At 31.7% G+C, this 10,981-nt stretch overlaps 1 protein-coding gene across 1 annotated transcript; it reads left to right on the top strand.

Moving 5' to 3' along the window:
- Positions 1-8,901: 8,901 nt before the first annotated feature.
- LOC124928087 (probable transcription factor At4g00390) lies at positions 8,902-9,923 on the top strand. The gene is made up of 2 exons (XM_047468619.1): positions 8,902-9,180; positions 9,273-9,923. The coding sequence occupies exons 1-2, from the start codon at positions 8,902-8,904 to the stop codon at positions 9,921-9,923; spliced, it is 930 nt and encodes a 309-aa protein (XP_047324575.1).
- Positions 9,924-10,981: the final 1,058 nt, after the last annotated feature.

The raw sequence follows: 10,981 nt of genomic DNA, 5'->3' as shown, positions 1-10,981 counted from the left end.
CCTTTCGATTGTTATCTTATAGAGCTTGATTTGTCCGGTCACCAGTGTATCCAAAATTATGGTCCTAGGAAGTGGAATCAAATGAATGTACATCAACTAGTGTAGACACTCGTGATCCTTTAATCTTCAACTTGTGCATATACAACTAGGAGTAGGATAGAATATTTGTGCTTGTTGTTCCATTTCATGTTCGTCGTTGGATTACAACCAACCAAGCAGTGCAAGGGTGGTTGTACGTACGTACGTAGTTAATTTCTAGCTAGCTACGGAGAGATAGAGAAGAAGAAGAAGAAGAAGAGGAGTCCAAGGCTGCTTTGCTCAAATCATCGTTGAAGGAAGCCCATGCTCAAAGTCAAAGTCGCTCTCGATCGGTTGACGAATGTTCGAAAAAAGGATCAACATTCATGTCCAGCCACATTATTATGCCACATTTACAAAATTGACAAAATCAGTTATTATAGGTAGTATATATTATGAGTTCTCCAGTTTCCAGTCCTCAGAAATTTTTGGACCCCTCTACTTTTTTAGGGTCCAATTTTGCCTTCAAAGTTCCAGTTTCATTTCATTTTAATTATATTCCAAATTTTACAACTTAATTAGACTATCAAACTCTTTTCAAACAGGCCTCTAGACTAGACTTCATCTTTCTCCAGTTTAGTTTTGACCATAAGTCTTAATTTTGAAATTATAATAAATTCTTTCAAAAATATCATTCTTTAATTGATTTGAATATTTAAATTATTTTAGAAAAATCTGAAAAAACACGCATGGTGTTCAAAAATATTATTTAGTGTTGGTTGTGAATTTAGTGATATATATATGAAGAAATTAAAGAAAGACACAAGAAGAGAGATATAATTAAGGTGATATTTAGTGTTGGTTGTGAATTGAAATTGAAGATGGTTTCTGTTTATATACTATGGTTTATTTGGAGAGAAATTAAACAATTTTTGATCAAGTTGGTGGGGAGAGAATTTGATCTTTTTATTCTCTCAGCCAAAAAGCTGATAGAGAGAAATTTAAAGATGAGCAATAGAATTCAAGTGACTCGTCTCCTTATCAACCGCATAATCCCCACATACCTTAACACACAAAATGTGAAAATCAAAATTATTACCTTTAAGCGTCGGTGTATTGTCTTCAACATTTACTCTTTGCGGCGTGTATTATTATGCGCCGAAAAAACTGAGTTGTGTTGCATAGACTCCATAGTTAATGAAACATAGATGGGACCAGCTAGGTCAAAGCTAATACGATGCCTCTGCTTTTGATTTTTTTAAATTGGTACGGTATAAAGTGGTATTTCCAAAACCAAAGTTTGGACCGAGCTCTTTATTCAATTACCTCATATTTCATTCTCTTACATGGTGTGATGCCCTGAAATCCTAATTTCGTGCATCTAATTCAGCGTAATATATGTCATAAACGCGGAAGCGCTAGGGTGTCTTTCAAAGGTTGGTGTTGAAATAATTGATATAAAAGTCGGTCCTACGGTCTCGGTCCCTCCTTCCACACGCATCTCCGACACCATGCTTGACTCCAAATCTTCCTTCACTTGTCATAAAAACATGTGGTTGGATCCACCTACACCACACAAGCATAGTGAGTCGATAGACTCAGCAAGCATTTTAAAATAATACATAAAAGACATTTAAACTACATTGCATCCATGAGGTTTTTAAGGGAATATCATCATTAGTTCTTGTACAGTTTCATACTTGAGCACATGTTTGGGACCCTAGACCTTGGGAGCTGATCTCCAAGGTGAGGCATCCAACCGTCAATTTCGTCATCACATGAATTTGGAATCCGACTACCAGAGATCAATTTCCTCTGCAGGCATGCCTACGAGCTCCTCGAGCTCGGTCAGCCGCGTGTCCGTTTCTGCTTCAAAATCTTCTTGGACCGCACGGCTGCTGCTACTAGTCTTCTTCATTATTTTCTTTCGCCCAAAATATACGTCGCTGTGCTCTGATACCACTTATAACGAAGGGTCTGTCTAACACGGAAAAACACACCAAAATTTCAAAACTTTGGCTAACCCTTTGTCCGGCTCAGGTCCTCCTCGCAAGCACCTGATCAGCCAACTCTCTCCAAGAAAGAACAGAATATAACGAAGATATAAAACAGCAAAGAGGCAACACAATTACGGCCGAAGCCAACCCTGTATCTTACTATTGATTCACACTCAACCAAAGAAGTTTACAAGGAACCCACGGGTAGGCACAATCCCCAGGCTCAAGAATATCTCTCTAGTTCTTAATTGATGACTTGATCGATTTCTTGATTGAATGCCTTAGGGTCGCCTCCTCTAGAGATATAAAATAGGATAGAAAACGTGTACAACTAACTTTGCCTAAGTCTACGCTGAATAATTCATCTAAGACTTAGTCTACCGAAAATATAGGGACTTTGATCGGGCCTTACCGAAATACTCGGTCTCGGCCAAGACTTCTTCCATCTTTGACTTAACGTTGCGCCTTTCTTCGGTCGCCCAGTGGATCGGGACCTTATAGGTCCAAAACTGGCCCAAGGCCCAATCCCTGGTCGAGGCCTGACCCATGCACAATGATCTGGCCCATGCTGAAACGCTTCGGTCCTCGGTCTTCTTTTTCCCCTCGGTCGGATGCGTCGGCCAGGCTACCTTCTCTCGGTCCCTGCTTCAGCCATGCTACCTTCTCTCGGTCCCTGCTTCAGCCAGGCTACCTTCTCTCGGTCCCTGCTTCCGCCCAGCACACTTTTCCGCACCTATGCCAAGGCCCCCACACGCGTGCCTTGGTATCTCCGGTCTGGTGCCCGAGCTCCACACTTGGCTCTTTTCTGGGCACCTCCTCTCGGTCCTGGCCTACACTCAAGTTAGCCAGGCCGAGAGTCAGCAACTAGGGTTGTGACAGTAGCCATCCTCCCATATTCGTCAATTCCTTCATCATGATCACTTTGATTCCATAGCCCTTAACTTAAAAACATCATTATGTAGAAAACCATAGACTTGCAATGAAAATATGCTTTGAAAACATTATGCATCGTTTATATAAAATGCATGAATAAATAGCATTGTGTGAGTTTTAAAAAATATATAAGAAAGAGTGTTTGCCTTAAAGTTCAAATCTGCTAAATGTTGATCTTCATCGGTCGGACCATTCGGTCCTAGTTGCCATCATCCACAGTCCTAGATCTCTGTCAAGACCGTAGATTTTTCGGTCTAAAAATGCTAATTTTTAGGATGTTACACAGTCTGTCTAATTATGGTCCATCTTTCTTAAGTAAGTTGTGCTTAATTTCCTCCATTTATATCTCAACTATTAAAAAAAGAATAATTTTATCTCACATCATTTTCTTTTTTGCTATATTTTTTTAACAATTTATTATTGATTAGTTGTATTGGTTTTACCACAATTTACTTAAACTTTAAATAGGGTAGAAATAAGGAAATGAGATTAGTGTTTTATCCTCTCAATTTGGTTTAGTTTTTATCAAAATTTTATTAAGAAACTTCCTTGTCTTTTATTTATTTATTTTTTTAATTTTCTTTTTAATCATGATAGTTAATTTTATAATATTCATATAAGTTTTATTAACTTAAAGAGTTGTCTTAAAACGGCTTTCTATTTTGCTTAATTCTTTTATAATTTCAATGTTAACGAATGGTAAAGAAAGGTTGATAGGCTTATAAGAAGTTGATATTATTGACTCTCCCAGGTTACCCTAGAAAATTACACGCGGTGTTAAATACGAATGGAAAAGAAAGGTTGTCACTTGTCTGGCTTATAAGAAAGTTGATGTTGGACTCTCCCCCATCTACCAATATTTTGAGTAAGAATGTATAATAATTCAGATTTATAAATTTAAATAAAATTTATAATGTAAAGAAAAGAGAGTATATATATTATATTTATAAATTTAAATAAAATTAAAATATATGTATTATTTTATTTTAATATTTATATAATATATTTAATTAATTGAGAGAGAGAGAGTAATTAATAAGTTAATTAATAGTTTAGAGAGAAAGATGAGAGGTTAATTAATAGTTAAGAGAGATACTTAATTAAGAGCTTGTTTGAGTAAGTGGTTTTTTCCAAATAAACCTTTGTATTTTGTTTGATTAAAAGTACGAAGGAATTGGATTTTGGGATAAAAATTGTGTTTTATTCTAATAAAATATTAATCAAACAAGCCCAAAGATAGAGAGAAATGGTTAGTTAATAATTTAGAGAGTATGCAGTAGTTTAGGAAAATGAATGGTAATTTAGGAAAATTTGTTTAAAACATTGGTAAACAAGAAATGGTTTCCCTTATAATGTACAATATAAAAAATTAATTATTTCATGTAATAAATCAAAAGTAATGAAGATAGAATGAAAAGTTAATGATTGTTTTCAATGACTCTAATTTTGATGTCAGATTTTGACGTTTAACTTATGTCAAGCACTTGTCTCAATGTAAGTGGGTAAATTATTTTAAATTTTAATTAGTTGTATTATAATGTCGTTTATATTTAAAATTTAAATTTTATAAAAAAAAAATATAAACATATTTTTGTTTAGTTAATTAATTAATTAAATAATTATAGTTAAACAAAATACAATCAAATGTTAAACTTTGGATAAAATCCTACAAAATCAAATCATTCACTCAATGCATCAACACGTGTATTTGTTTAGATCAAATATATCGATTGAATTATTCTTTTACTTTCTATTTATTAATTAGAATATTTTTATTATATTTTAGTGAAATTTAAAATATAAATATATAATAGTTTATTAATTAAAAACTAAAATATTTTTTATAAATAATTATTTTCTCAAAACTCAACCCAAAAAAAAAAATCTATTTCATCATCAAATAAGTTTTTTGATCTCTTTCAAAACTTCAAACATATCTAGACTCCTTTCAAGTTTGCTTCATTTTTATTGTTAATATTTATTTTAATTAGTATTTTGTATTTATCTTATCATTATTGTTAATTTTTTTATTTTGAGTATTTAATTTTTTTTTATTCATTTTATTTAAGTATAAAAATAACATTATAAAATTATTCAACCATATTAATTTATTTAATAATTTAACCAACTATTATAATGATTTAGAGATTGAATGAACAAGATAACGAGGAATTGTTCATAATAAAATTATATGGCTCTAAAGCTTGTTTGGTAGAAGTTATTTAAAAAATTTAAAGAGAAAAAAATTATAATTTGTGATGATTTTAAAGTAGTGAGATGATTTTTTTTCTAAAATGATTTAAAGGATAAAATAAAATTAGTAATTTTAAATAAAATGTATTTTAGTATTTTATTGATGAACTAGGGAGATAAATAATGATTAAATTTTTTGGGTTTGTTCGATGCTACATACCCCTAAATCCATTCACTAATTAACACAGGTCAATCATAAAATTGGTTTCTCATAATCAGTTCATAAACTTAACTATAATTGAGAATTTAAAGAAAACTAATAAATTAAATTATTATAGATTTTGTTGTAACGAAAAAATAACATAATAATTTTAAATTATTATTAATTAAATATATATGTATTAAATTATTATATCATATATATTTAATGACATATGAATGTTATATATATAAAGAGAGGAAGGATAAACTATTTGAAAAAATTAGCGAAATCAAGTCTACGAATCCGAATTGGCCTGCCAGGTTGCCCCTATGTCCCGAAACGCTCATTTCGGGACAAAAAAAACTTTTCAGGACATTTTTAATTATTTCTCTCCAGTCCAGTGCATTTAATGATATATTTAAAATTTTCTTTCTTTTATCCACATAACATGTTTATTTTCTCTTACTTTTTTTTAGCTGAGTTTATTATTTTATATATATATATATATATATATATTTAATTAATAATAATTTAAAATTAAAATGTTATTAGATTTTAATATATATATATATATATATATATAGCCATAATTACAAATTGAGGCTTTTTATTGAGTGTTAATTGCAATAACGGACCTCTAATTTAAAACCTCACAAATTGGGCCTTTTCATTGCCAATTTTTACAAAATAAGGCATCTCACTAACGGAAATGGATGTCTGTTAAAAATAAATTAGGTGGCATTTATATTTATAAAAAAATAAAGACAAGTGTCCTACGCATGGCAATTTAATTTAACTTAATAATTGTTATTATCAAACAAATTTATTCATTCAAATAAAAATAAAAATAATTTCCATTCTTCTCTCACAATACACACGTCTTCCTCCCTCCAGGTAAACCCTCTCATCTCCATTTCTCCAGGTAAACCATCATTTTCATTTCTCCATTATTTCTCAGTCCATCCCATTCTTTTCAGTAAGTCGCCCGCTCCATTCCTTTTAGTAAGTCCTCCGCCCGCAACCTGCCTCCGCCATCGATCATTCCTCCCGCAACCTGCCTCCGCCATCGACCATTCCTCCAGGTAAACCATCATCTTTTTTATGATTCATGTTTGATTTTTCACGTTTTTCAAGTTTCTTCCTTTCTTCAATCTCTTAATCGCAAAAGCAAAAGATGACATTAACAAATTCATGTTTAAACCCTAAACTATTATTTGTTAGATTTATAATGTCTTCTTCCCAAGGTCCTTTTCAAAGTTATATGTCAAGTGTTTATTGTTATTGTGGTTTACAATGTCCGATTTGGACAGCCCTGAGAGAAACTTCAAACCTTGGAAGAAGATTTGTAGGATGTCCAAATTACAAGGTAATTTTTTGTTTATTCAGTTATTCCTTTTTCATTTCAGTAATTGTTACATTTTTGTAGAATGGAGGTTGTCGCTTCTTTGATTTTGTGGAACCTCAATTAAGTGGAAGGACTCTTCAACTTTTCAAGGAATTGAAAGATTTACACAAGATACATAACAATCTTCTTGCTTCTTTTAATGAAAAATTTTTCAAGATTCAATAATTGGAAGAAAAGATTGAAGCAATGAAGTGCAAAGAAAGAAAAGAGGACAAATGGAAGATCTATGTTGTATTTGCTGCTATGTTGCTCTTTTATATGTATTTGTGTTTGTAAGTTGAAATTGTGTGTTGTGGATCGACAATAATAGAAATTCAATTCAAATATACACATCATACATCACCTTGTTTGAGCATTTAATTTACAAATATTGATTGATTGCAAACTCTTCTACAATGAGTAATCAATTGGACGTGATATATCATCAAAAATAGCATAATTTATATTGAAAAAAGTTATTTGAAAATATATTTTTTATTATTTGAATAAGTTTAAATTTATTAGAAAAGGATAATAATAATTAGAAATAATGAAAAATTAATAAATGACACAAATTTTAATGTAATACTATATACCTTAAAAATCAAATCAACATAGAATGTTCAAATACGCCATAATTAAACAACAAATACATGTATAATTCAAAAATGAAAACACATGTCAAAGTAAACTTTATCAATATATTTGAAAAGAAATTAAAAAAAGTCTTAATTTATTGAAACAACCCATTGAATGTATTGCATTAATAACCCAAAATGGGGCAGAAATCTCAACATTTTTTTTGTTTGAAGAATGAAAAAATGACCTAGTAGACTCTTAGGCTTCTTGACTATTGAGATGTATTTATTGAATAATAAGACAGAAAAAGTTTTTTTCTTTTTCTAGATGTGTTGAGAGGTTCTGTTTATCTATTATAAACTAATTAAATTAGGACTAGAAATATAATGACGAATATTAACTATGACTTTATAGAAAAAAATTATTATTATTAATTTTTTTTTGGAAATTATATTTTGTTGTTAGAAAACTATTATTCAAATTTAATAAGACTATTGGGAGCGGAAAATTTTTTATTTTATTTTTTTAATTATTAAAAAAACTTTCAAATTTTTGTCAATTTTTTTTAAATTTGTAAGAAACTTGAATAAACCGAACTACAAAACTTGAATAAACCGAACTACAAAACTTGAATAAATCGAACCAAGAAACTCAAATAACCTGAAAACCGAACTGATGAACACCCATATCGGGTGGTGGGTGGTTTGTCGAGTGTAAGGTCAGAATTAGTGGTTGGTTTGACGAGCATTTAAAAGTGTGAGGTCACGAGATGGAGGTCGGGTGATGGATGGTTTGTCGAGTGTGAGGTCAGAATTAGTGGTTAGTACGTATAACGAATATTTAAAAATGTGAGGTCACGAGATGAAGATCGGGTGATGAGTGGTTTGTCGAGTGTGAGGTTGGAATTAGTGGTTGGTTTGACGAGCATTTGAAAGTGTGAGGTCACGAGATGGAGGTCGGGTAGGGGTGGTTTATCGAGTGTGAGGTTATGAATTAATGGTTCGTTTGATGAGCATTTAAAAGTGTGAGGTCACAACATGGAGGTTGGGTGGTGGGTGGTTTGTCGAGTGTGAGGTCGGAATTAGTGTTGGTATGACAAACATTTAAAAATGTGAGGTCACGGGGATGAAGGTCGGGTGGTGGGTGATTTGATATTAATATTAAATTTAAGATTAAACTTAATTTTATCTAAAATATTTATAAATAAATAATATTTTATATATATATTTATTTGGAATTCATGTTAGTTTAATAAATAAATAAATGAGTTATTTAAATTATTTTATTAAATGGTAGGTGAAATGTTTTTAAAATATTAATATTTAATGAAAAGATATTTTTATTTTAAAAAATAAAATAAAATATTTATAAATTGATTGATAAACTAAGAATAAGAATGGTAAATAATTTAAATAGTACTTGCCAAACAAACAATGCCTTAAGAGAATATGAAAAGACAAATGGCAATTAATAAATAATCTTGTCACCGCCATTTCTTCTTCCGGTTACTCTGCAAAAAGTTTATAACCCCATCTCTTCAAATCAATCAATCGCATGCATAAACCCTCCTACCGACCGACCGACGAAGAAAGACGATGACACCAAGAAGCAGAAATCGATCTGTAGCTCAGGCCGCCGCCGAGAAAGAAAGACAAGAAGGTTCTTCTGATATGGAATCAGAAGGAGTCGAGGCTACTCCGCCTCCACCAAAGCAACTGGCTTCCGTCTCACAATCCAAAGGGTCCAAAGGGGTAAGCAAGTTTTCTTTAAAGTTGAAGAGATCTTCTCATACGAAGAAGAAATTTAGGTCTGGAGGTGCTTCGTCTAAGAAGAAAAGGGATAAGAAGAAGGAACAGGAAGTTGAAGAGGATCAAGTAGTCTCTCCCTCTGACACCGATTCCCAATCCGAAGGGATTCCTCAGAAATCTCCTTCAAAAGCTCCTAGTTCAAATTCTCCTTTAAAAAGACCACTGGCAGATTCCCCCATGTTGAGGACTCCAATAGAGAAAAGAAGAAGAAGAAGAAGGAAAATACCGCTAACATAGCTGTAGGTGAGAAGCTTATTACGAAAAATGGAGAATCTACTTTGAAAAAGCCTCTGTTTCAAAGGTTATGGAGTGAGTCAGATATATGTACACTACTGAAAGGGTTGGTTGAGTATGCTGAAGAGAAAGGGATTCATCCTGTTTCGGCCGACAAGAATGGTTTTCACAATTATATCAAAGACTCACTTGATATAGAAGTTACCATAAGTCAAATGTTTGAAAAGATAAGGAGATTGAAGAAGAAATATGAGACAAATCTTATGAAAGGAAGGAATGGAGTTGATAAAAAATTCTCAACAGCTCACGATTTGGAAGTTTATGAATTGTCAGCAGGGGTTTGGGGGAAAGGTAAAAATGTTGAGGTTAATGCTAACATGGGTTTGAAGAATATGGAGGAGAATGATGATGAGAATCAGGGAGAAGGAAGAGGGTCAAAGATGACGCTAAGGAGTGCGGTGAAGAAAAAGATGATGAAGAAATTAAAAGTGAAGGAGGTTGAACATTTGCTTCAACAACTAGATCTTGAACATAAACGGGCAACTCTTGAGTTCCAAGTCCTATTAAGCAAGTAATCATTTTTACCTTTTCTATTTCAGCAAATACATATCTTCTTCTGTTGTAGTCATTCTTGTATTACCTTTTCTACATTGATCAAGCAAAATGAATTCAGAGTGATGAATCTAATAATCTAATAACCTGGTGATGAAATGAGATTCTACTGTTAGTCTTGAAGTAGTAGAGGTAATAATGCTTGATTGGTTGAATTGAGACATTTAGAAGACACATGATTCTTTTACTCTTGTTTTGTTTTGTTTTGTTTTGTTTTTGTTTTTGTTTTTGTTTTTGTTTTTGTTTTTGTTTTTGTTTTTGTTTTTGTTTTTGTTTTTGTTTTTGTTTTGTTTTGTTTTTGTTTTTGTTTTTGTTTTGCTGCTTATATAGTAAGACTTTGTCATCTGTTTATTGAGTTGAGAGACAGTTAGGAGACCATGATTCTTTTACTCTTTTTTTGTTGTTGTGTTTTTGTTTTGCTGCTTACATAGTTGAAACACTAAGGCTTTGTCATTTGTTTAGGTGCATCATTAGGGGTTGGTACTCTTATTTAGTGCAAATATATCATCTTCTCTTCTTCTTCATGAATGATTCAAGAATTCAACTCAGTTGTTATAGATAGGTTAGACAATTAGAAGAAATAACTTGTTTACCTTTTCATAACCCCAAACAAACAATAGGGTTATTTGAAATAATGAAGTGACCATGGCTGCATTCTTTTAGGCTTTGTTTGTTTGTTTGTAGCAGCTATATATTTTCAAGATATATATTATTTAAACTCACATATTGTTCTTCAAATAAGTGACTAATGGAAACTTTTATGTTTACAGATCCCAGGCCACCAAGAGATGAGATCCATAAGGCTTTATCCTACTACTAGATGTTTTTGGTGTTAAAGTGAAGGGGAAACACTTATTGTCCAACTTTATATTATAATGTTCTTTTGATTTTTGGGAGGAAATATTATTACTGGCTACATTAAACAATTAGTGTTATTATCTTACTTTTTAATGGCTCATCTTTTATGTTTTGCTTATTCTTTTTTATTATAATTTATATTTAGAGTTTAGGGATATATGGG

This window comes from Impatiens glandulifera, chromosome 2 (assembly GCF_907164915.1).
Source record: "Impatiens glandulifera chromosome 2, dImpGla2.1, whole genome shotgun sequence".
Lineage (NCBI taxonomy): Eukaryota > Viridiplantae > Streptophyta > Magnoliopsida > Ericales > Balsaminaceae > Impatiens > Impatiens glandulifera.
Note: the sequence above shows the minus strand (reverse complement) of the source record. Positions and strands in the feature narration are given on the sequence as shown.